The sequence below is a fragment of the Anopheles stephensi genome, unplaced genomic scaffold, assembly GCF_013141755.1.
Source record: "Anopheles stephensi strain Indian unplaced genomic scaffold, UCI_ANSTEP_V1.0 ucontig52, whole genome shotgun sequence".
In the NCBI taxonomy this organism is placed as follows: Eukaryota; Metazoa; Arthropoda; class Insecta; order Diptera; family Culicidae; genus Anopheles; species Anopheles stephensi.
The window spans coordinates 1-25,818 of NW_023405419.1; the positions used below are offsets into that span (position 1 = coordinate 1).

At 52.4% G+C, this 25,818-nt stretch overlaps 6 protein-coding genes, 1 long non-coding RNA gene and 1 pseudogene across 7 annotated transcripts; 6 read left to right on the forward strand and 2 right to left on the reverse strand.

Annotated features, from left to right (window-relative positions):
• Window positions 1-9: 9 nt before the first annotated feature.
• LOC118517128 lies at window positions 10-2,361 on the reverse strand (annotated as a pseudogene).
• Window positions 2,362-2,925: 564 nt separating this feature from the next.
• Window positions 2,926-5,373, forward strand: LOC118517127. Its single transcript, XR_004908262.1, has 2 exons — window positions 2,926-3,101; window positions 4,492-5,373. It is a non-coding gene; the product is annotated as an uncharacterized LOC118517127 (long non-coding RNA).
• On the reverse strand, window positions 5,047-7,189 carry LOC118517126 (argininosuccinate lyase-like). The gene is made up of 2 exons (XM_036062988.1): window positions 5,923-7,189; window positions 5,047-5,847 (listed from the first exon to the last, which is right to left on the reverse strand). Exons 1-2 carry the CDS (start codon window positions 7,081-7,083, stop codon window positions 5,572-5,574), a joined length of 1,437 nt encoding a protein of 478 aa, XP_035918881.1. The 5' UTR covers window positions 7,084-7,189; the 3' UTR covers window positions 5,047-5,571.
• Window positions 7,190-9,963: 2,774 nt separating this feature from the next.
• On the forward strand, window positions 9,964-11,867 carry LOC118517123. The gene is made up of 3 exons (XM_036062987.1): window positions 9,964-10,120; window positions 10,202-11,461; window positions 11,547-11,867. The coding sequence occupies exons 1-3, from the start codon at window positions 10,076-10,078 to the stop codon at window positions 11,745-11,747; spliced, it is 1,506 nt and encodes a 501-aa protein (XP_035918880.1). The 5' UTR covers window positions 9,964-10,075; the 3' UTR covers window positions 11,748-11,867.
• A 991-nt stretch (window positions 11,868-12,858) lies between these two features.
• Window positions 12,859-15,532, forward strand: LOC118517122. The gene is made up of 3 exons (XM_036062986.1): window positions 12,859-13,655; window positions 13,721-14,950; window positions 15,041-15,532. Exons 1-3 carry the CDS (start codon window positions 13,446-13,448, stop codon window positions 15,245-15,247), a joined length of 1,647 nt encoding a protein of 548 aa, XP_035918879.1. The 5' UTR covers window positions 12,859-13,445; the 3' UTR covers window positions 15,248-15,532.
• A 2,598-nt stretch (window positions 15,533-18,130) lies between these two features.
• On the forward strand, window positions 18,131-18,535 carry LOC118517121. Its single transcript, XM_036062985.1, has 2 exons — window positions 18,131-18,264; window positions 18,324-18,535. The coding sequence occupies exons 1-2, from the start codon at window positions 18,148-18,150 to the stop codon at window positions 18,513-18,515; spliced, it is 309 nt and encodes a 102-aa protein (XP_035918878.1). The 5' UTR covers window positions 18,131-18,147; the 3' UTR covers window positions 18,516-18,535.
• Window positions 18,536-19,428: 893 nt separating this feature from the next.
• Window positions 19,429-21,527, forward strand: LOC118517118. Its single transcript, XM_036062982.1, has 3 exons — window positions 19,429-19,808; window positions 19,873-21,138; window positions 21,243-21,527. The coding sequence occupies exons 1-3, from the start codon at window positions 19,761-19,763 to the stop codon at window positions 21,441-21,443; spliced, it is 1,515 nt and encodes a 504-aa protein (XP_035918875.1). The 5' UTR covers window positions 19,429-19,760; the 3' UTR covers window positions 21,444-21,527.
• An 893-nt stretch (window positions 21,528-22,420) lies between these two features.
• LOC118517119 lies at window positions 22,421-24,467 on the forward strand. The gene is made up of 3 exons (XM_036062983.1): window positions 22,421-22,810; window positions 22,901-24,175; window positions 24,264-24,467. The coding sequence occupies exons 1-3, from the start codon at window positions 22,748-22,750 to the stop codon at window positions 24,465-24,467; spliced, it is 1,542 nt and encodes a 513-aa protein (XP_035918876.1). The 5' UTR covers window positions 22,421-22,747.
• The last annotated feature ends 1,351 nt before the right edge of the window (window positions 24,468-25,818 follow it).

Below are 25,818 nucleotides of genomic sequence, written 5' to 3' on the forward strand. Positions count from 1 at the left end.
AGCCGTTGCCTTCGAGTCCTCAATCTGGACCAGATTCTGAAGCACCAAACCGGCGTCCTTCGTGTGAAGGGTGTCACCCGTGGTGAAGGAGCTAAGATTCTGCCAATATCCGCCCACGATGAGGCAGATCGGTGGACGCACCCTGTGCAGCTTCGACTTCGGCTTGGTGCCGTAGTGCAGCGGCAGCACAACCGTAACGGACGCCCGCGGAACATCTTCGCATAGTCCGGATTGTTCTGCATGTTGCGCATCGTGTCGACGTACATGCAGTCAGCATGCCGGATCCTTGTAGCAGCAGATGTCCAGAGACGTGGCCCTCGCGCTCGTACTGGTTGATGATGTGCAGATAGAAGAACGGTTCCGTGTGGTACGTGTGGCGCAGCTCGCCCGTATCGCGGTCGAGCAGGTAGATGTACGTCTGCTGGCTTTCGAAACACTTGAGGGCGGCCGCCATCGGACGGTTCCGTATCTGGCTCACGACCATCGTCGGCGACGGACACGCTGAGCGGTTGCTCGACGATCACGAAAAAGTTTTCCGTAATGCCGAACGTGTGCATGTAGCCCGGGTGGAACTTCCAGCGCGCCGGTACGGATGCAACGATGCGCGCGTTCTAACATGCCCGGCCCTTGCGGGAAGCAGATGATCGTGTACGCCGGTCCGTTTTGGTGATCGAGCAGCCGAGATTGTACACCGTACCGTCGGACATGACGTGCGGATGGGACGTGTGGGTTCACGATCCGACATAGTCGGACACGTTCAGCTTCGCCTCGGTATCGAGCGTTTCGGATCGATCGGTGGATGATCGGGCTTTCGGTGAACGCGAAAAACTCATCCCCGAACGGATAGATCGAGATCATCGCATTGTCCGAATTGTTCAACCGGGTTTGTTGAAGACGGCCGCAATTCTATGTCCACGCGGGGGAGGGAGAAGGAGATTAGAGAGAACTTGGAGAGGTTTGTCGGAGCTTACTTTTGGAAGATGGTTTGACACGGGTCCGGCCGGCGCTCGTCCCAAACTCAGTCACCACGATACGCCTTGCCGCGGTGTTCTTCTTGTACGCGTCCGACTTCAAGAACCGGCACTGGTACGTGATCTTCCCACTGTCGATGTTGAACCTGAGGCAAAGAAAACACAACATCAGCTGTTTCGCCGGTTTGCTGGAGAACACCCGACCGCTTCTTCCGCCCTACCTGTGCAGCAGTGCCGAGCTGTCAAACGATGGTTGAACATCATGTCGCCCACCTTCAAGCTGCCGGGCCCGTTCCGCAACAGACTCCCGTTCAACCATTCCGGTACCGTACCCTGCACCTTACCCTCAATCGGCTCAACGATCTCCTGCTCGCAGGATCGCAACCACACGTTCACATCACAGTTCGGGTACATGTCCGGCTGGGTGTTTTTCCTTCGGTGCCTTCACACGCTCCTCGTCCAGAGGTTCGTCCTCGTCCAGCTCTGCCTCCGAATCGACCGCACTGGACACCTCCGAGACGCTCGTTTCGGTGGCTGCCTCCTGCTCGAGCTGTGGTGTGTTCAACGATAAGGGAAACATGGTGCGGGATTGTAGATGGTGCGCTGGATACAACACCGGATATATCGAGCTGCTTGCCTTATAGGGAACTCTAAACACACCACACACAGACAGACACCAAAGCCATCCGAGGGGTTTACTACCTGCGAGAACACGATCTGCTGGTTCTTGTCGCTCAGCGCGTAGATCACATTGCTGGACGTGGGCATCGGATTCCACGTGAAGACGGGCGTCGCACGGCCACTTATCTCAAACTTGGACGCTTCGGTTGGTAGATGCGGTATCGACCCACTTGCGTGCCTGCTCGCCTGCTGCCTCCTTTCCCGTGCCCTCTCCATCCGCTTCCTGGTCCGGGTCGGTCGAGTCTGGCGGTACGGGTGTGGTCGCAAGACTACAGCTTCGCGTCGAACACACGGACGATGGGCCCGAGTGTGGTGTGAAGCGTCCGTTAATCTGCAGAAAGCTTATGTTCAAACAGTTTGGCCGGATCGAACGGGCTCGGGCAGGGTGATTCGGGGAAGTTGGTTTCCTCGCAAAAGTCTTCCACCGTAACATCCATGGCGTTTGTATTGGGCGGAAGGGATTGCTTGCTTCACGGACACTCACGATGGTCCTTCTCGAGACTGGCTGCACACTGACTGGTATCGTTTTGCCCTGGGATACGTTTTTTATACTACCGGAAGTATCGGACGTATAGCAAACGGCTGCCGGTGATGTGTGCTGTTCGATGGACAATCCTACCGGGACTAACATATTACCTGGTCCCGGTCCCTAGGGAAGGAGGCCATTCGGATGCACCGGTTTTTGCTTTTCCACCCGACATGCGCGGTACGACGGTTTTTACGATGCTCAGTTGTTTGGCTTCTTCCCCCCTCAACGGATACTGTCCTGTTTGGTGACCTGACCGCACACGTACATTTGACCGTGCAATTAAATTAATCAAGTCGACGCAATTCATCACGTCCATTGCGTCACCATATCACCACAACAGCTGAACGTCCTCCCGCAAGAAAAAAAGCCCGAATCCCTCGTGGATTAGATGTCCACCGAAAAAAAAAAGGAACTTACCAAACTAGGTAGGTGAAGCTGCAGTCGCCTGACGGACACTGTCCTGTCCGGTCGTTGGCCACGAACGGTTTGCTACCGCCCTATTCCGGGTGGGTACGATTTAAACAATACGCAGTTCCAGCACCAGCAGCAGTTTGGGATAACGCGGATGATAATTCACGCCAATCATCATTGTTCATCATCGCGCTCGTACTATCGAAGGGCACGGTCGGATTGCGGATGCACTTGACCTTGCGCGACAGTTGACGACCCCAGTGTTTAGGGCTCGTTTAGCCGTTTAGTGTGCGACTTCACGTGGCGCAAGGGTCAGTGATTTTGTGGTGCGTTGTTTTGGAGTAGGATTTAGAAACACATGGACATGATGGATATCGGGAGTCGGTGAAATCGGACAGGGGAAGAAAATACCACCGAAACTGTGTCAACTCTTGCCACGACATACTATTTGCTGTGAGGTGACATAATGTTGTGTAACATCGGTGGCTGAAACATGGTCTTTTAATAGCGTTAGTCAGGCATGTGTCAGGAGTGTGAGTGAAAGTGAGAGTTCCTATGTCTTCGAGTTATTCTGTTATTGCGATGTAAACTGGAACAACGAGATGTGTAAACGTAGTGCTGGAGAATGATTTATTGGGGGCCGGGAGATCACTAGGGCTAGAAGACCTTCAAGTCTTTAAGATTGGGTAATTTCTAACGCCCTGAGCTGCTCTGGCAGGACGTTTGAATAATGTATCAAAATCGACGGACGTAACAACATCGCAGAACCTCTGCCGTTACGTATCGCTTCCCGGAAGACAAACTTAATCCAACGTTTGAGAACTCCTTACCAAAAGAAAGTGATATTCATGTATTTACTAAATTTGGAATGCATTTCTCTATCAGATTACTTTGCACTATTTTGTGAAATTCTGTAAGACATCAGAAATTATTGGAGACTTAAGAGAACTTTGGAAGGTCCTGACAGTTAAAGTGTTTATCGGAGAATTTCTTCAAGAGAATTACTTGAAGGGTGATGAATGTCCTTGTGCCTAAACCTTGAAGCACTTCTGAAGGTCCTCGTGACGTGCGGTTCAGACAGCTTAGTAGCGTCTCCGAAGTGTCTTCGAAGTCGCTGAGGAAGCCTCGGATACCTGAAGTTCGGTTGTGTGCAGAGGTGTCTCAGAAGTGCGAAGTAGTCTCACATATGGATGAAGCTAGGACTGCAAAAATCTATGAGAGAGATAGGAGAGATCTATATCACCAAAAAAATTGGGATTCTTGGAGCCTTGGGCATCCATTGAGAAAATCAATCAGTATTACGTTGCACTTCTACTTCAGTCTAATCAATAGAATCTACCCCGGCTTCCAAGTTATCGCTCTCGATCTGGAGTGGCGCACTGCAACGACTTTCACTCGTCCACTTGGACTGATGTTTAAACACCACCGCGCATTAGGTTCGGTCAGGTTTTGTCTTCCCAGCAAGGGGGAAGATTAAAGATCGCTCAAAACAATTACAATCGATTGCGCACGTAGGATTCATTGTCACGAAACTGGTCGTAACTGGCCGTAAGATGTGCGCAAATCGTGGCAATCAGATTCAGCACCGATAACGGCGACGACACGCCAACCGAACCACCGCAAACCGGTACGAAGCAGTTAGCTAAGATGCATCCGATGCGCGCTGTAATCGCTGATCACAAGATCTCCTAACACAAAACACACACACGACTCCTCATAACCGCTTAATGTTGATGCGCTTGTTTTTTGCCTATTGACATCTCGCGTAACGTTAATAAGATAACGAGCAAAGTGGCCTGAGTGCTGCAACGGCCGTGTCACAACCAAACCACAACTCCGCACGTCCGCCACTTCCAAGATTCTTAAAGCTCTTTTTGTTTTTTTCCCACAATTGCACAGGTCCTCCAAAAAACATCACCGATAATGCTGGCTGGCGACCATGCCGGAGCCGGGATGGAGCTGGAGCAAAAACAGCGCAGCAGCATTTGGGCCGAGATGCCGTTCCTCAGTGTGCAGTAGCAGTGCAGGCAGAAATGAGGCACGTCTCTCCATCGCCCCCCTGTCCAAAAAAGATCCTTGGAGCCGAGGTTTAACAATAATAATAGCAACAACAACAACAAAAAATCCAAATTGACTGACCCCCTTGGGCGGACGTTGTCTGACGTTGATAAGAGGAATTGTTGTTTTGGTAGACGATTGCGCGACCGAGAGAAGAGGAAAAAAAAAAAAGGGGGAACCAGCCAAGATTAGGGACATCCGAAAAGCGGACGCTGGCAACAGGAGAGAGCATTGTGTGGAATATTTCAAGCCAGCTGCACAGATTAACACACGGAGCCACAGAGCACAGGCACCACACTCTTGTTGTTAGTGGTGAAACGAAGAAAGGAAAAAAAAATTACGAAAAAAACGAAACTCACCCCCAGGTACGTAAGGCAAGCGAGTGTGTGACGACAATTTACCTTTTATCATACAACGAAAGATTTATTTTTCCTTGTTTTGTGAGAGAGCAACCACTAACATTAACACATCATACAGAGAGTTTTCCTACACTATTGCTTTCTTTTTATTTTAAAGAACAAAAACGAGAAAATATAGAGAGCGAGAGAGAGAGAAAGTTAGGCGAATCATCACATGCTAGGATCGCCCAAACAACATTGGAGGGCAATCCTGTGATCACAAATGTACTAAAGCCTAGCCTAGCTTGCGATACACGTAAACGTATAGATATATCTATCTACATAAACATACATATGCATATATATAGAGGGATGTATGGTTGAACCATTTCACTACAAACATCGCCCCCCCAACACTTCACTAAGCCGCGCGCGATCTACAGTGGTGTACGAATAAATGGCGCACACAGTAACAAACGGTACAGCACACACATCTGCTCAGTTTTTTTCTGTTGTTGTTGTGCACAATCGCAGGACGCTTGTCACATATGTCACATACACGTGGCACACACGCCCACACAGTTTACGGCACATGTCCATCGACGAATGCACGCAGCACACGGATCTGTTCCTGTACCGAGATGCGTGACGTACCGCCGACCACCGTGTACTGCTCCACACTGTTTTCGTAGTTCCAGATGCGGCTGATCGTCTCGTCAAAGTGTGGACTAATCTCCTGCAGATCTTCCAGCGTCAGCTTGTTGATCGGGATCTTTACCTTCTCCGAGTGGGCGACCACTTCGCCCGAGATGTGATGCGCCTCCCGGAATGGGATGCCACGACGTACGAGGTAGTAGGCCTGCAAGGAGAAAGAAATACAGTTTACAGTAAGCAAGAAGCCGCAGGAAGAAGGGAGTTGCAGTCCAGGTCGTACCATATCCGTGGCGAGCATCTCGTACCCGAGCGCGCTCAAACACCGGTCCTCGTCGACGCGCATCGTTTGGATGATGCCACCGATCAGCACCAGACACATCTGCATCTGATCGTACACCCCGAACATGCCGCTCTTGTCACACTGCAGATCCTTGTTGTAGGTCGACGGTAAACCCTTCAGCGTCATCAGTATCGCACAGTGCTGCCCAAACACCGGTCCCGTAATGCCCCGGATCAGCTCCAGGCTGTCCGGGTTGCGTTTCTGCGGCATCAGGCTGCTGCCGGTCGTGTACTCCTCCGACAGTTCGATAAAGTTGTACTCCTTCGTGGAGTAGAGGATCAAATCTTCCGCCAGCCGGCTCATATGGACCGCCACCAGCGTGCAGAGGAAGTTGAACTCCACCACAAAGTCGCGATCGCTCACGACGTGCATGCTGTTCGGCGACACGCCATCGAAGCCAAGGTCCGCGGCCAGCTTGTGCCGGTTAATGTTGAACGGATTGCCGGCGAGTGCGCCACTGCCCAGCGGCAGCACGTTCATCCGTCGGCCAAACTCGTCGAACCGGTCGAAGTCCTCCTTGAAGTAGAACGCGTAGCTAAGCAACCAATGGCTAAACCGGACCGGTTGCGCCCGTTGCATGTGCGTGTAGCCCGGCATCAGCACATCGATGTTCCGGTCGGCCACCTCATTGATCGAGCGTACCAGCTCCAGCAGGAGTCGCTGCACATCCGCAATGGCGTTCCGCATCCAAAGCTTCATGTCCACCACGACCTGCTCGTTACGGCTGCGACCCGTGTGCAGCTTGCCCGCGATCTGTGGTCCAATGATTTCAAACAGCCGCCGCTCGTTCACCGTGTGCACGTCTTCGTCCCGGGGCAGCAGCTTGATCGACCCTTTGCTCCACTCGTCCCGTATCGCGTCCAGCCCGTACACGATCACCTTAAACTCGCTCTGCGTCAGCAGTCCGGCATCGGCCAGACTCTTCGCGTACGCGACACTCCCATCGATGTCCTCCGAGTACAGCCGCTTGTCCACCGTGAGTGAGTTGTTCACCTTCGACAGGACGTGGTCGGTGGCTTTGGAGTAACGGCCACCCCACAGCTTGAACGGTGCATTATTCTGCTCCGTGCCGGACACGATCCGATTGTTACGATTGCTCATCCTGTCAGCTGCCAAACGCAAACACACTCCCGTATCACTGCTTCTATCACTAGCGTATTCTACACTGCCGGCGGCGGCTCCGAGCTTCTAAAACGTTGGTGAGCTCCGGAGCGCACTTAAATACCCAACCGAGCCCGGGCGGCGATAAGCGACCAGGCCGCTGGTAGGGTAGGGTCATCCAGGTTATCAGATTGGTCTGCTCGGGACAGCTCTCCGAACAGCTGGCGACGCTCGGGATGGCCCTACCCCGAACAGCAGTTCCAAGACGAAGCCGCCCTCCCCCCCCCCCCCTCTCCTTCTCCGGCGACTTTGAACTTGAACGCCCAAACCGGAAATGGGCAACGTGCGAAGAAGAAGGGTGCCACAGCGCTGACGTCTGGATCGATCGACCGTGTTTGGTGGTGTCCAAACTGGGGCAAAGTTGATTCACTACCGTCAGGATTCACCTCACCGTCCGTCGGCGGCGTTATTGCGTTGTTGTCCTACTGTCGTCAGCTCAGCCAGTTCGTTGTACCCGTGTGCCCGGCTTTATCAACCCGGTGTTTGCATGTCGCCGAACAGGGTAGCTTGCGTCGCAAAAATAGACTTTCCGGGAGGTCATGCAGTAGCATCCACCAAATCCAGAAATAAAGCAAAACCACCTTCCACCATCACCGGTCATGGGGTGTGTTTTTTTTTTTTGCACATTGCTGGACGCACTAACTACCATTAAAAAAAATGTACTTGACGCGATAATCGCTGCCTTATGGCGAGCGTGATAGCTGCGTTTCATAATTAGGCTGGACGACTATTCTCCCTACATCACTGTGTGTGTCTGTGAGTGTGTTGAGAGCGATGTCGTAATGTATGTGGCAGGGTTTTAATGTGTTCCCAGAGAAGAGCAAGACTTGGGTCCCAGTAATGTTGTTTCAAGTAATCATCAAGCTGGATTATTTCAACTGTTTAAACTACAGTATACAGACACACACACACGCTTAATAACCTTCATCTCATAAAGTAAGCAAAAAGGTAATGTTCGATATATGACAAATGACTCTGTCTCTCTCTCTCTTTCTCACACACACTCTCTTTCGTTCTCTCTGCTTATGTACGCTTTTGACGCACAAATCAATTCGCATATACTAAGTGTACGCACGCTGTACTTAGACTTTTGACGTCTGTTTGTTTACGTTTTACGGTTTGTTTACAAACCGTGTAATCATACCTTGCGCATGGCTCACTAGGTCATGCTGGTTTAGCAGTACAGTCAAACCTATCTAGTCGGTGCCGATCTAGTCTTCAAGAACGATTGTCGCGTCGACCAAAGCACAAAAACAATCTGCGCCTACTGCGCGGTTGAGTACCGTCTCTGGGAGGTAGCTTATGCATGGACATGGACTCGGTCGAATGCAATCGAATTTCATCGCAAGCTGTAGGCTGAAGTCACTGCTCAGTCGTACGCGACTAATCGTACAAACTTTGTATGGGATGAGGTTAGATGACAGTTTGAATGCACGACCTCATCCGTCAATACGACTGGGCAGGGGCACCTGAGCAGCCTTTGCGCAATGTTCGCACTTGGATGCACATCGTCGGATAATGTTAGGGTAAACATCCTAAGAATCCAAATGAGCACTTCTACATATAACGATGCCCTAGACGCTAACTGACTAACGTCCATTCTTCGACCACTTTCGATCAACTCGGCTCACGTTTGCCTGATCGATAGGTCAGATCGTTCTACGCTCAGCAAGCGCACGAAGAACATCGTTTGCCACGTTCACTTCTCCTTCGCCAACCGACGGCATGGTTCTGCGAAGCAGCGGTTCTGCGAATGGGTTGCGAACGCGCAGATTGTACGCTCAGCCCCTCCGCTGGGAAACCGTTGCCAGACTCGAAACCATGATAGACCATATTTTTTGGATCAAATTTGCACAAGTGGCCGCGAGCTGCTGCTGGCTTCACGGAGGCAAAATCCGTCTCTGCCGTGTCTGCGTGCGCTAGCATTATTGCTACGGCTGAATGGGGCGTTGCGCATGTAGGTGAAGGAGTTGGGTTCGCGACCCACCAAAAAGAAAGCATACTTACGACATTGATATGGTTGAATTGATTGGACGAAGGATTTTCGGAAGAGGTCTCGAGTGGCATGGATGACAAGAACCCTTAACGCGGGGCTATAGATCTGCTTGTAGTGTACAAGATCCCAGCAATTCTTAACTACCTCAACTATAATCTTAGCATGTGAACGACATGATCTAGTAGGCTGATAGAAAGCACCAACACACTCACCGTTCACCTAGGAACGATCGTAGTAGCATTGCACATGGAAAGGAAAGACGAAACTTTCCTATTAATGCTACTTAAGCATCCAACTCGCGCGACTCCCCGAAAACAAAAAGCAAGCTTTATGATCAACGCAATATCACAGGATCACTTACCTTAGTTTGGATAACCAAATGGCGCAAGTGATTTAGGTTGTCCGGTAGCATTCGCATCACATGGATCTGGCTCCTGCAAACAGGAGAGAGAGAGAGAGAAAGTCCTGGGACTTCTTCGCCCTTTGAAGATGTATCAAATGACCCGCAGTCAAGCCGGAGGAACCGTCTACCTACCTAAACCTTAAAATCTAGCCTTCTGCTACTTACCGCGGCATAATTCGACTCTTTTCTAAGAAATTGATGCCATTCGCAATATGTGTGTGTGTGTGTGTGTCAGCTGAAGAGAAAAAAAAACTAAACCCCCAAACAGGGAGAACAAATCTGCACACACAGCAGAGTGTCGTTTGCAGCGACTGTGAGGTGGTTCTGTTTGCTCAGGTGCCAACATTCGGGATATATCTGTCGCACGCGTCTCCATTGGATGCGTTGATTTGTACGAGGGACATACACACACACACACAAACACACATGGGCACAGCACCGAGCGGCACCCACACAGGATGCTCCGGGGGACCGGACTATAAATGGAGCACGCAATGAGTGAGACCGACCAAAAGTAGCAGCAATTCTGCAACATGAAGGCGTTCTGCTTCACTTTAACGATTCTCTGCGCCGTCCAGGTAGGATTATAGGACTGCTGCCCGTCGGGACACGTCGTTCATCTCTCTCTCTCTCTCACACACACACACAATCTTTTGCAGAGTATTCTGGCGTACCCGCGGCCAGACTTCGCCATCAATGGAGCAGTGTCGGGCTCAGGTCAGGTCAAGACCGCGTCACTTGATTTAGGCACGGAGGTCGCCAAAACCGGACAACGTTCAGTTGATTTAGCCTCGGGATACACGCTGCTGACGACAATCAGCGCGAACCTGGAGGCGATCGGTGATGCGATCGCTGCGCCCGGCGTTGACCTCGCCACCGCACTTAACAGCCTCGCCGGCGACATGGTCGGCCCGGTTGCGATTGCGTTCGACGGAGTGATTGCCAAGGTGGATGCGTTCACCGCCGTGCTGAGCGGTACGTTCGACGGTAAGCTGGCAGCCATCGAAACCGACACTGGCGTCTACATCGGCAAGCAGTTCGCCGATGCGTTCAGGGCGACCGGAACCACGCTAAACCAGCTCAAGACGGCACTGACCACGCTCAAGTCGGACGTCCAGGCCGCCCGGACCGCAGCCGGCTCCTCGTCGACCGTATCGAGCGCAATCATCCGTTCCAAGATTCCGACCAGATCGGTCAACAATGTGCTCACGCAGATCCGTCAGCTGCGCGCCACCGTGCCGCTCATCACGTTCGTCGTCAACAGCTCGCTCGACAACCTGAAGATGGTGGACGATTTCATCATCGCGATGAAGGAGGAGGTGGTGAGAGGAGCGGCTGCGTACGTCACGTCGTTCGAAGCGTTCAAGATTAACCTGGAGGCCGAGCCGAACAACATTAAGACCAAGGTGGAGACCGGTCTCGGCGAACCGATCGCCAACCTCATTTCCACCATCAAGAACGAACTGGACACGGTCGCGAAGTTCACGGAGGATCTTGCACCTAAGGTCACCGCACTGGAAACGGTCTTCACCACCTCGGTGACGGCCAAGCTCTCGTCCATCTCGAACGCATTCGGCACGTACTCGAGCAACGTGCCAACGCTGATCGAAAACCTGCAGGTCTCCCTCGGCGAATCGCTGTGCAGCCCGATCAAGGCCGTGTCGCTGGTGCAAATCGCCAACGCTGGCTTCTCGGACTTCTGCTTCAGCAAGTACTCGCCGCGCGTGTTCGCCCAGGTGTCGCTCACGATCGACGCGTTCGACGTGTGCTTCGAGAAGGAGGTCTCCCGTCTGTTGTTCCTCGAGACCGTTATCCTGAGCATCGCCGAACAGATCGCGTACAACGTGGCCGACCTGTTCGACAACCTGTCGATCTGTCTGGCCCTGCCCGATGCCAACAAGGGTGCCTGCTTCACCATGGTAAGTGACACAAGTCGACTCAACTTCGCGCGCGCACACACACACACACACACACACAAACTCATGTACCTGTTGTCTCTTTCAGCTTACTCCGTACTACGATAATCTGGCCACGAAGTCCGAGGCTCATCTTTCGACGGTCGCCAACCTGGTGGCAGCGGAAACCAAGGCCAGCTTCAACCGTCTCGGTGCCTGCCTGCACAACTCACTGTCCGCCACCACGCTGGCCGCTACCGACATCGCCTCCCTTGCCAGCTCCTGCCTGACGAGTGGCCCCCAGCCTTAAGCAACTCCTTTAATAACCTTATTACGCCAAAACTAAGAAACACACGCACAGCGCGAGACATGCGAGATGGTTCAATCAGTGGAAAATATAGTTGAAAGATAACGTGCACCAAAAAAAAAACATACACACACACACTCACAGACACACCGAAACACGTATGCTATGTTCACCGACACCATAGTCGCTTCCATGCGCCGTGGGACGTGTCGGGCGGTGGGTCGCGCCACTTGTTTTTCTTCCTAGATCAATAAAATGTAGCAATTACATTAGCGATCGCAACAACCGTTTCATGCGGGGTTCGCCCCATTCGGTCTGGCCTGCAAATTTCGCCAACTATTCTGTTGACACAGTTTCGGGAGGTGCTCCAATCGATTCGTGGAACTCGCGTTGCGTGAGAGTCCTGTTTGGACAGCTGGCGCTGGCAGCATGTAGCTACCTTGGAGGGGTAGAAATGGCAGACCGACTTTGCGTTTCTGATGGCCCCACTTCAGCCTCTTCTGATCGGTGGAGCCAAGGTCCTTCACTCAAGGTTGTTCACTAGCCAGGAGCAAGTGACCGGGCTTGAGAGGGATTTACCTGAAGCAATGTTAATGCTTCTCCAGGCAATTTAGCGACACTGCCAAAATTCAGGCACATGGAGTCCAATAAAGAGGACTTCTTTTTGGACTTCACAAGACACACTGTCCTATAGTACCCTGGCTGCAGACATGGAGCCTTTTCTACCTTCTCTCGAGGTCTTCGTTCGGTCTATATGTGGCTATCCGCTTCTCCAGCACTCCATCGGTCGTGATGTCGTGTGAAAGGCCACCGTAAATTTGCCACTAACCCCTTTGCGGCCAGAGCATTGTAAGTCTCCGGACGCTACACATGAGCTCTGGTAACACAATTCCACCTACTGGACGTAACTATTTTACAACGGTCCTCAGGACACTTCGCCTACCAAAGGGCTTACGACTTTCGAGAGACTTTATCGGTTTATCCCATCCCGGACCGCTGCCTCGTACGCAGGACTAACTGCTTAGCTATGGGTAAAATCCTGTCAAGGAATAATGATCAGAAACTCTCGAGTGTACTGACGGAGGCAAATGTTTGACGGCGGTTGCTCAGTTCCTTATGCTCAAGCTGTCCGCAATCTTCCAAAATACCTTCTCGTCTAGCCGAGAGCACGCACCAATAGACAATCTAATCGGCGATACTTGAGCGTCCAGTTCGCTTCGTCCAAAGTGGTTCTACTAGAAAACACTCGTATTCGAAGGGGCCTCATCTTCCTGAACCGTTTTTTTTTTGGCAGTGATCGAATATTGGCGTGCAAGAATATCCGTTCTGTGGGCGCTTCTCGTCCAATTGCGTCTCAAGCATTGGGTCTTGATGTCTCTCCATACGTCTGAAACCACCGTTCCACCGTTACTCGAAGCAACTGTCAAATTTCATTCCAGACTGCTGCGATGATGTCCACTGGACGGCGAAGCCTCCTAGATGCATTCGCACACGCGCGCTAACTTCAGTGTGTAGCCTCATTTTTTTTTGCGTCGCCAGAATCAACTGCTTATCCAAAATCCTACCTCGGACGAAAGCCGGTGGCCCCAAAAAAACCGGTGTGTTTACATAGATGGCGACGCAACGGACGGAAATGTATGGCGAAAAAGCCGAAGAAGAGTAGCGGTGAAAACTCATCCCGAAAATCGGCATCGGGAACGGATGACGAATGTGTTCGATCTCGATATAAACGAAGAACAGTGCGCGCCCGTACCACATTCGCACACCGTACGACCCGTTGGACAGAGTGCGCGCGAGAGAGAGAGAGAGAGAGAGAGAGAGAGCAAAAGTGAGAAAGAACTCGCACGCGCATATAGAACGTCCACTATGAAGGCGTTTACACTAGCTTTACTGGTGCTCGGCACCATCCAGGTTGGTACTATCCGCGTAACACCCCCGTGTTCCCCCTCGACTGATCGCACGGATTGGTCTTCCAGATATCGACAGCATTTCCACGGCCCGACTTTGGCATCAATGTACCGGTGTACGGTAGTGACAGCGTTGCGCTTACCGCACAGGAAAGCGGCGCCCTGGTAGACAAAGTGAACGACAATCTGGACGTGACGCTGTCCTCCGGCTACGCACTGCTCACCACCATCAAGACGCAGCTGGTCGGTATTGCGAACGATTTCACCACCGCGGGACTCGCGCTGACCAGTGCGATCGATGCACTAGCCACCAGCACCGGGCCACTGGACGATGCGTTCGGTGCATTCATTACGGCCCGCAACGGATTCAGCATATTCCTAAACACCCAGCTCAGCCCCTACTTCAGTGCGCTGGACAGCAATCTGGACAACTCCATCACCACCATGCTAAAGGACGCGCTAACCGATGTGTTCGTTGAACTAGGGACGCTCAATTCGCTGCTGAGCGACCTTCAGCTGAAGCTTCGAGCAGCCGTAGCTGCGGCCGGCTCTAACGCACCCTCCAAAACGATCCTGCGCAAGTTCGTACCGACCGCACTGACGTCCGACATCGCCAAGAGCGTGATATCGCTGAAGGCACTGTTCCCGCTCGTCACGTACATTGTGGCCAACTCGATCGAAAACCTGAAGGTGGCGGACGATTACATCATCGACGCGGGTACGGTCGCCACCAACGCACTGGACGGCGTCAACAAGGGTCTGGAAGCGCTCGAAGCCGAAATCCAGCAGTACGGTGTCGATACGGCCCAGATCACGGCCCTGCTTGCGCCGGTGATTGCGATAAATCTGGACATGTCCAGCCTGGACCTGTCCGGCATTCCGCCGATCGAAAGCGAAATCAACGAGTACAGGGAAACGTACACGACCGAGGTGTCGTCCACCATCGCCGCGCTCCAGGAGATCTACGAAGAGTACAAGACGGCCATACCGCTCGTATCGGACGGGCTCGCTGCATTCTACAGTGCCAAGGCGTGCGACCACCTCTACCGGCTCGTGCTGGTGCTGATCTCGAACGGCAAGTACGCGGACTACTGCTACAGCAAGTACAGCCCGCGCACGTTCGCACTGTTCGAGGAGCATGCGCGCGAAGCGAACCGGTGCGTCGATCTGGAGATTACGCGGCTGCTGAAGCTGCAGGAGACGCTGCTCGCCATCGCCAAGCTGCTGGTGTTTAACATCGAGGACCTGCTGGCCGATATCAAGATCTGCGTCAAATCGCCGGCGCTGTGCAACGTCGAGGTAAGTGACGGGAGGACGGGAGCTGGCCCGCTCCGGACGCCTCACTCATGAGCCCCGTTTTCTCTCTCTCTCTCTCTCTCTCTCTTGCAGCATGTCGAGTCAGCGTTCCACGCGGTGCACGAGTCCGCGCTGGCCCACCAGGTCTCGATGAAGAACATCGTCAAGGCCGAAACGGTGGCCAGCCTGAAGCGGGTAAGTACGTGCTTCAGCACCTCCAAGTATTTGCTCGTGCTGGACACCAATGCGATGGTGACGGAAATCAACAGCTGCGCAGCGGATGGACCTACTGCGACGTAAGCGCCGGGTCCCGTGCGGCATAAGCATAACGGTCGGCGTGGCGGGCCACCAACAAACGAGATGAAGCATCGATTCTGAACGTGCCGGACCTTTACAAGCAGCCACAGCAACGTGCGTACTCCCACAGACTTAGACGCAGGGGGGGGGGGGGCAATAACAGCAGCAAGCAAAACAAAACAAAACAAAAAAAAAGCGCGCGGTCTAAATTCTTCCGAAAATTTCCATTCTCAATAAACGCACACGCCAGACGTGCGCTGTTGACGCAGATGTGTTGATGCAGCTGAAGTTAGTGTAGTGGCTGTGGCTTCTTCGAAAACGGTGTGAATCGTGAATCCCGTGGACGGTGGCGTGCATCCAATCGGCTTTCGCTCTGCTGGTCGGTTGGTTGTATGAGTGGAAGCAGCGTCACAATACTGATGTAATCCAATGTCTGAGCACCGCTCCTCAAGCATTAGCTTATGGGAAGAGTCGGAGAATGTCTAGGTGCCCAAGGTGTCTCGTTCAAGAGAGCTCGTCTAAGGGTTTGGTAGTAATCCCTCGCAGAAGGGATCTAGAGATACGCCTTACCAAATGTCACCGTACTCTCTCGCGGTCTCTTGCCCGTGGATGCTTCTTCTTCTTTGATATAAAAACATCAGGGAGTGTGGCCTTCCATTTCTGTCATCTGACAGTGTTGCCAGCAACCTAACTTAATGCAGTCTCTTCAGGATCGATCGACCTCACTGCTCAATGCAATATGAGCAACGTTGTCCAGTAGGCCTCAGATTCTGAACCATCCCCCGTGGTGAGGACTGACTATCTAGCTACGTGATATCAATAGCTGTAGTATGCCAGAAACAGCAAGCATCACACTAGAGGTTCAAGTTGTCCTGAGAAGAAGAAGAAGGGAATCCTCGAGAGGTCTCGGCCTGCCATTTTTCGCTTTCTGTGACTTAATTTTAGCCGTAGTAAAGTAGTCAGCCCTGCGTACGGGGAAGCGGTCTGGATGGGATTTGAACCCCGGCCCTGCCGTTAGGGTAAGAACATTGTCTGCAAATCGAATGGCCATCCCTGCACCCCGAAAAGCTCAAGCAATCAACTGTCAACATTAGTTTGAACATTGACTCATAGATGTCACCACCGGTTACCATGGATACTTAGCCAAGCGACAGTATCGGCGTGTGCTTCAAATTGCCTAACTTTAGGCGCCTTCGATTTCGTTACATTACATTGAATTACATTAGATTCCGTACCCTTCAAGGTTTTCAGCGCACGTCTAGAACATCTCTTCGACAATGCATTGCCGCCTGTTTGCCGAAGTCATCTTTGTTTGGGGTGTTGCAACCGAACAACAGCTCTTTGGGGCGTTTGTTTTTTCTTCGTTCTTTCGAAAGAGCTACACTCTCTCTCTCTCTCTCTCTCTCTCTCGCGCGCGCGCGCACCTTCTTCATCTCTCGCTAGTTTTAGGCGATAGTGCAATAGTTTAAATAGCTGCAAAGGCAAGATGCGTGTTGCAACTGCGTCACTCCGCCATTGCCCGTATATAAGCTCAACCCCAACGCTGGTCACAATCTGGTTGTCGAGTGGCGTACAACAAGAACAACAACAAGTCATGCCAAAAGTGCTCCACAGTGGTTCGCTGGTTCTGGTGATGGCGGTTCTGGTTGCTGTAGGTTTTGTACAGGTAAATTGGCGTTGAGTGCAGTCCGCTACCACCCGTGCCATCACTGACCGGACTTGGACGTCCATCCGCCATCTCATTCCAGCACGCTGGCGCACTGCCGAGTCCGGACTTTGGGGTGCGAGCAAACATTAGCCCAGCGCGAAGCGATGTCACGAGCGAAGCGAATCGACTACGCAACGAGCTGAACGATATCACCGACACGAGGATAACGCTCCGGTCTGGCACGCCGATGCTGGAGCAGCTGGCGACGGCCATCGCTTCGATTGGGCTTAAATTTCAAACCAGCGGGCTGAATCTCACGCAGCAGCTGCAAGTCCTCGCCCGCAGCAACGGCCCCTCGATAGCGGACGCATTCAACCCGGTGTACGAAACGATACAAACGCTGCACGATCTTACCATCAACGGTCTAACGGCCGAGATGATGAGCATCGGGCAGCTGATCACGGCCTCGGTCACGCAGAAATTCAACCAGGTGTTCGGTGAGCTGCGCAAATCGCTCAACTATCTCACCGCAACGCTGCAAACGCTGGAAGCGGACGTGCAACGGGCTCGGTCGGTGGCCGGCAACGCGGGCACCATCTCGGACACGATCGTGCGCAACAACGTGCCGGCCAAAACGCAGAGCGACGTCGCGAAGGCACTGATCGGGTTGCGGCTGCAGGTCGACGTCGTCCGGTACATGGTACGGAGCACACTGCTCTATCTGAAGGAAGCGGACGACTTCCTGCGCGATGTCGTGCGGGAGGTGGACTCGTTCCGAAGTATGCTGAGCACGTCGCTAGCTGGGTTCACGCGCAACATGAATATGTTGAAGCGTAGCACCATCCAGTACGCGACCCGGTCGTTCGGTTGTACTCTGGCCGAGCAGAACGCGACCCTCGTCCAACTCCTGCCGGGGCTCAGTCAGATTGCAAACTACACCACCACGCTGCAGCAACCGCTCGAAGCTTTGCTCACCCGGCTAACGGCGGACTATCTGTCCTCCGGGTTGAACGATTTCGACCAACAGTTCAGCAGCTACCTCACGGCCGCGGTGTCCATCGCGGGCGCGCAGGACAGTTTCGTGCGCGGTGCAACGTGCGAGCTGCTGAAGAAGATGGTGCTGACTCTGATCTCGTTCGGGCCACAGAACGAGTACTGCTTCAACCGGTACGCGTCCCGCGTGTACGGCATGTACGAGCTGCATCACAATGCGGTGAGTGAGTGTTACGAGACGGAGGCCGAACGGCTTGCGACCATGGCCGGCTTCCTGCGCGATGCGGTCGACGTGTTGCTGTACGATGCGGAAGACGTCGTGGACAATCTGGCGGTCTGCGTTGGGCTGGTGAATGGACGTGCCAATTGTATTGCGGAGGTAAGCGAGTATTGAGTGGGTGTCGGCACAGGCTTTGAATGCTCTTCTTCTTGTTCCAGTTCGGATTGAGGTACACGACGGTAGTGCAACGGTTCGGCTTGATGTTGGGCGATACGATGAAGTTCTATGCGGAAGAGTTCGCTGCCAGTGGCGAACGGTTGGGTGCGTGTGTAGTTTCCAGCCAGCACAAGACACTTAGCAGTGTGGCACGACTGCACCAGCGGGTTGAAACGTGCCAGGAGATGCATTGAAATAAATGTTTGATGATCCATGTTTTCATTACTTGACCAGCTTCACTACGGTATGGATTATTCGTGGTACATGTTGCTGAGGACTGGTGCTGGTATCGTGAGGCTAGAAGGAAGAATACAAAATAATTAGTTTTTAAATGGCAACATCTTTAACGGGCATTTTGAAACGTTTGCAAAGTTGACGGCTAGAGGGCGCTGCGGTAGGATGCTGTCAATCTAGTAGCCAGAGTGTGTCAAAGCTTCATTTTTTTTTTCAATTTTCAGCTTTTAGCTTCAGTTGAACATTAAAAGCAACAAACGACACAACCATTTATCAGGACAAGCATCAATTTTGGCCTGAGCTTCGTGATCTAAGTGGATAATAAAATTTGACATATGAAGGGATAAACACAGGGTAAAGCCGTGGCAGTTTAATGGAGGTCGGAGTATCGGAAGGGGTCCATACAAAATTCTTGACCAAGTGGCAGATCCTTCTTCGACTACTACACGCTTCCTAACTATTTGTGGGAGTGCAATCAAGTCAAACTAAACCAGCAATGGCAGGTCGAGACTTTTTGGGGTTCTAGTTCGAACCAGAGGTTCCCAGACATCACTGGCTTAGAGACTCAGAGAATACTCCATTACTTTACCCTACTTCTACCTCCCCGACTTCGAACAACAAGGATCAGGTGCCCTTGATCTCTCCGAAAGATTGATGGCAAAGTCCCTCCACGAAGTCTTACACATGCGAGGAATATTCTACGTAAAATGATTCAATGTGAGTCTGCAACAGGTACTCGAAGGCGTTTCTAGTGTTTCGGTCATTGATTCTACCTTAAGAATGATGCATAGCATGATTAATAGGGTGGACTGAGGCAGAATATAGCACGCAGACAAGCACTCGATGGATCTTTTAAGGCTGTCTCGCTTCTAAAGACCAGGGCCTTAGATCACAAAACTCGTTGAAAAGTTGCAACGGTTGCTAATTTTGCATAATTGTGGCCCGATTTTCCTGAACTGCTGAAATTCATTCTTACTGCGTGCCAAGTGCTCCGCCCTCAGTCTCCGGCCCTTATGCTTATCGACGAGCCAATATTTGTGCAGCTGGCTCTGTTGTGGCAAATCGCTGTGCTTGTGTGCGTGTGCGGATGTGTGTTCCTTCACCTGTCTGCCTTAGAAGCGCGCGATACCCCGCGCGTGTTATAGCGATCGCGACGATCGGGAGCCTCAATTCAGTGCTGCTTTCGCGCTGTGACAGAATAAACGATGAAGCTTTTTTACTACTGTTGGTTCATCCTGGCGCTAGTCGGCCGGGTAAGTGTGTACCGCCGCATTGCATCGCAGTGCGCTTCTTATTCGCCTCTGTCTTCACTTGCAGGATGCGCTGGCTGAACCAAGGCCAGATTTTGGCATCGATGCGAAGATCGCTGGCAGCGACCTAGCCAAAGCGGTTGCAACGGAGGCGGGCATTTCCTTCGATCACATCGATTTCAAGACGATCACGCTACAGTCCCAGTACACCGTGCTGAAGACGCTCAAGGAGCAGATGACCATTATCGGGACCAACATTGCGACCGTGGGCCTACAGCTGACGAGCAAGCTGGAAACGCTCGCCCCCAGCAAAGGAGACATGCCGCAGGTGTACAGCGATGTGACGAATGCGATCGGTACGCTGCGCGCTCTGCTCAATACGGGACTGACCGCACAGACGACCGTGATCGAGCAGCTGGTGGGCATGTACATCTCCGACATGCTGGCCGATGCCTCCCGGCAGCTGGTTGCCACCCTTGACCGGCTAGCGCCCCAGCTCGCCCTGATCCAGAAGGGCGTGAACGATGCGATCGTGGCGTACGGTTCCAACGTCGGCCTGCCGGACGCGTACCTGCGCCGGTACGTCTCGCCGAAGGTTGTGTACGAGCTGCTGCGCATCCTGCAGGATCTCAAGTCGGACCTGCCACTGGTGACGTTCATCGTGGAGCTAACGCTTGGCCATCTCAGTACGGCCGACGCGTTCCTGCTCGAGTTTATGGACAACGTCGATGGGAAGGTGTTCGAAACGCTCATGCACTACGACACGCTGAAGCAGGAGGTGCTGAACGATTGGATGCTGCAGGCGAACGCGATCGTGCAACCGCTCCAATCGTCCTACAGACAGCAGACCACCGACATTGCGTTCATCAAGAACGATCTCCAGGGCATGGATACGTACGACCAGTTCCTGAAGCCCGTGCTGGATGGGTACGAGGAGCTGTTGGGCAACGCGAACCTGCTCACCCTGCCCGGCAAGGTGGAACTCATCTACGCCGACTACCTGGTCGCTGTCGTCGCACTGGACGACTATCTCGATCGGTTCTACGACGCGAAACTCTGCGCCCCGATGAGGGCGATCCTGCAGGTACTGATCGCATCCGGACCGTGGGCTGACTACTGCTTCAGCAAGTACTCGCCGCGCCTGCTCGGGCTGGTCGCGATCAACTCGAACCGGTTCCTGATGTGCTACCAGATCGAGGCGGCCCGACTGTCCAACCTGGACGCGCTGCTCGACCGGTTGGTGGTGCAGATTCAGTTCGACATCGATGATTTGGCCGAACATCTGGTGGAGTGCTTTAACCGCATCGAGGACGGTGCCAACTGTATCGCTTCGGTGAGTTTTTTTGTTAAGGGAGAGAGAGAAAGAAAGCAAGAGAGAGAGAGAGAGATAGAGAGAGGGAGATGACTGAACTGGTCCGTTTTTTGCACAACCCCTAGATTGGCCCGTACTATTCCGAGCTGGTCGCTAACCTGAAGCTGAAGGTGGACGATGTGCTGCGGCTGCTGACCATACAGACGAAGGCAAGCGCTAACCGGGCGGCGGCCTGTGTTGCCGGTGGCAAGTGTGGCTTTATGGCGTCGATCGAGACCTACATCAAGGACATCCAGCTGTGCGACGAAAAGGGTCCGAAAGCGTAATCGTAGCACGCTCGAGAGTCCGATCGTGACGAATGAATAAAATGGAGAGGATAAACATATGAACCCTATTAGCTTGATTAGTACAGAAAGGTGCATACAACTACGGGGAGCAGTTCTTGCACCGAAACTTTGTCAGAGTGCGTCTTGTGTCGCTTGACGATATCTTTTCCAAGAACATTGCTTGTATACAGATAAACGAATTTAAACAGCTGCAGGCACCCAGCGTCAAGGCAAAGCCCAGTGTGCTGTAGAGGTTTTCCGTCTGTAGCATCTCATACTGCTTTTCCAGGAATTCTAGAGGATGATAGGCCGTGTAAGCTAACCGATCCATGAACAAGACAGACATCACACGATTGAAGCCCTGGTGTCGAGCAGCTAGGATCCATGATATTTGTTGTAAAAATCTCTACTAAGTTGGACGTATCCCTACTAAGAATTGTAATAATATTCCTGAAGACGCAATTCGTAGGTTGAAGACTTCTCAAGGGCCCTCATTTAGCCTCTGGATGGCGAACTATCTCCGTCTAAGGCCGTTTGGAGGACGGACCTTCTCTCATTAGACAAAGCCTCTTGGTAAGCGAGTGTTCCAAGATGGAGGACAATATCCCTTTTGGAGGGCGAGGACTCTGCCGTCCATCTCTAAGCTGGACGATGTGATCAAGACAAGCGATCGGAAAGGCTCCTTCTCTTGGATATGGAATATCTATACCATTCTCAACTCTGTCCGAATGTTTGGAAATACTTTCCATCGATTGTCTAGACACGAACTGTATTCCTTGGAATTTGTTGCTCACATTCTGAGCCTAGCGTTCATGAAGCTCTGGTCCACAATTTCATTTACGACTTCCTCATCCAGCTGAACTCCACTCCCATGCCTAGCATTACACCGTAGCAATCCTGTGTTCTGCCTTTAATATGGCACTGGCAAAAGCTGCCCATCGTCAACACACGGCTCTCGCCCCGAATCTGGTCCGCACCAGCAGCTTGTTTGGTCAGCAGGCACACGCTAACTGTACAAATCGAAAGCAAAAACAACACCCAACTAGACTCTTGCAGCAGTAGAAGCGGGGGACACAAATTCTGCTGCTTCTCCGGTGAGTTTTTTTTTTTTTTTTGCAAATTTCTGTGGCGAATGTCTGGCGTGAACACACTTGTGCGGTTCGCTCGATCGACAGTCCCCCAGTTGCTTTGCCAACCACAGTATACACCCTCCGAACGTAGCCCAGTGGATAAGCTGCAAGTTTGACGAAGTTGGTGCTTTGATTGTGATTTGTACTGTGCGTGATTGAGAGCTAGTTGCAGCCATGCTGCTAAATTCGGCACTTCCGGCCACGCTGCTGCTACTGCTTCTCGGTGTGCTGCTGCAGGTGAGAAAGTCCCTGATTCAGTTTCAAGCTGAGATGAGATGAAAACCTTCTGCACATCAACTTACTTTCCACACCTTGTCTTTGTGGCAGCGCACCGAAGCTGATCCTTCACCAGATTTCGGCATTAGGGCAACGATTTCGGCCACCAGCAATGTGGTACGGCAGTCCAGCAGGGTTGGCACGGCGTTCGATTACATCGACGACATGAACCTAGCGCTCACCGGTGGCTACCAGCTGCTGGAGAACATGAAGGAAGCTATCCTGTTCGTGGGCAGCAAGGTGGCGACGGCCGGTGTGGCGTTCTCCACCGCCCTCAACACACTGGCCACGGACCGGTCGAACGATGTGAACGGCGCGTTTGCACCGGTGTACAACGCGATCGCCGCGCTGCGCACCTTGCTTCAGTCCGGGTTTGCGGCACAGTTTACGACGCTCCAGAAGCAGGGCACCTTCATCACGAACCAGCTGACCGATTCGTTTAAATCCATCCTGGCCCGGCTGACGCTGTTCAAGGACGCGCTGGACCGTTTGAAGGCGGGCGTAACCGCGGCACGGGATGCACCGGGCAATCCACCGAACGGCATCTCCTCCGAAAACCTGAACCGCTTCGTCACGACCAAGATGATGTTCGATCTGCAGGATGCCCTGTCCCGGCTGAGCGCCGACGCACCGCTCGTCGAGTACATCGTGGAGGAAACGCAACGGAAGCTGAGCGTGGCGGACGTGTTTGTCGGTGAGATGCGCACCGAGGCGGAGATAGTTGTGGGCGATACAACGAATGCGAAGGAACGGTTCGAGACCGATGTCGGTACGGTCAGCACCAACACCGTGGCACTGTTCACCGACCGTGTGAAGCCCGTCTACAACGAGCAGCTGCAAACGATCGCACCGGTGCAGAGTACGCTGGAAGCGATCACCACCTTCCCGGACGACCTGAAGCCTGCCCTCGATCAGTTGGCCGAGGTGCTCAACGAAGCCGGTATCACCTTGGTAACGACCACCATTACCAACGCGTTCACGAAGTACGACGACGATCTGGACGAATCGATCGCCAGCGCGACGTCGGTGGAAAGTTTCTTCATCGCCGAAACGTGCGGTGGGCTGGTTAGCGTGATCGATGCGCTTGTCGCCAACTCGCCGAACTCGAACTTTTGCTTCAGCAAGTTTTCCCCGCGGCTGTTCACGCAGTACGCCCTGTCGTTCTACATCGTGTCCGAGTGTTACGACATCGAGACGGAGCGCATGTACAAGTTGCAGGATCTGTTGGCGCTGATCGTCGGTATGATCATCTACGATGCGGAGGATCTGGGCGAAGCCATCAGCACCTGTGCGCTGCTCACCGACGGTGCTCACTGTGTCACGACGGTAAGCGAACGGGCAACAGCACCACTTAATTCGCGGTTAACTTAATCCGCTCGTCCGCTTTTTCGCGCTCTCTCTCTCTCTTTCGCAGATCGGTCCTTATTACGAAAAGCTGGCCACCGCCGTGGACGAAAAGCAGGATTATATCATCAACTTCATCCAATCGGAGACGAACTACAGTTTGCAGCGGATTAGCTCGTGCGTTAATGCTGCCAAGTACACGACCGTCACTTCCGTGGCTGCGATCGTTTCCAACCTGAACACCTGTTCACTGAATGGACCGTCCACTGTTTAATGCGCTAGGCTGGTCGGTTGGTTGATTGAGAAAGTTAATAAATACGATCTGAAAGACAACACACACACACACACACACAGAGAGAGAAAGCAAACGAATTAATTTTTACAATGGAGTTTTGTTTTGATGTGTACAATTTTTACCAACTTGAATGACTGTCCAGTAAAGCACCAGGCGTCTCCATGGAGTTTGCATTGTAGCATGTTACGCAGGCACAGTATAATCTAGCGTCGACATCCCATTACGGTAGGAAGTCATCACTCGATCTTAGTTTGGGTCCGTCACATCTCCTCTGTCCTTGTGGCCGGCCTCTGTAAGGGTTTTCCGGGCTGGGTCGTCCGGTGTCATTCTCCTGACATGATTTATTTATTTATTTTATTTATTTATTTAGTTCATATTGTCCGCCAATGATGGTTAAACAATGTTCATTAACACTTAAAGGGAAAGCGAGGATGACAGTCGGGATTAGGTGGCAAGGAAAGGAACTTCTCGAAGACGGACACGAAAACGAGACAAGGAGACATTATAGTCGAACAGGTGATAGCATTTGTTGAAAGCCGACAAAGCTCGTAGCAGAGGATCGTTCGAACCGTAACGGGTGTGGCGGGATGGGATATAAAGGGGAGGTCTATCGCGGAGGCGACGGGAAGGAGCATAAAGGGGGATGGCAGATAGAAGAGAAGGGACATCAAGTTCATTTAACAGGAGACCTGCAATGAAGCTAGCACGGATATGGAAATGCCTATCCTCAATGGTTTCTAGCCCAAGAAGACGGCAACGGACTGGATAGGGAGGGAGAGCAAGATGATAGCCGTTAAGGAAGCGTCGAACAGCCACACGAGTGAATTTGCGCTGAACACTCTCCAGTCTGGCCATCGCAGTGGAGCCTGGGGGAGACCAAACTACAGCCGCGTATTCCAAGGAGGATCGCACCCAACAGCAGTACAGGGACTTCAAGCAGAGGGGATCGCGGATTTCGGACGATAGCCTAATGATCAGACCCAGTGATTTATTAGCTTACGTATTACATAATCAACGTGGGAACTGAAGGACAGCGTTTCGTCGAGCCACACACCTAGATCCTTTACAGAGGATACACGACGTATTACTGTATCACAGAGGGTGTAGCTAAACGGGAAACGAGAACGAGAACGAGAAAACGAGATCACACAACACTTATCGGGGGACAGGAGTAGGCCATTTTTACGACACCAAACAGAGAAGGAATCAAGTACAGTTTGGAGAAGACAACAGTCAGCAGACGAGGACACAGGAAGGAAGATCTTAAGATCGTCTGCGTAAAACAGAAACCCTTCGGCGGGGAGGATGGAAACACAGTCATTAACAAATA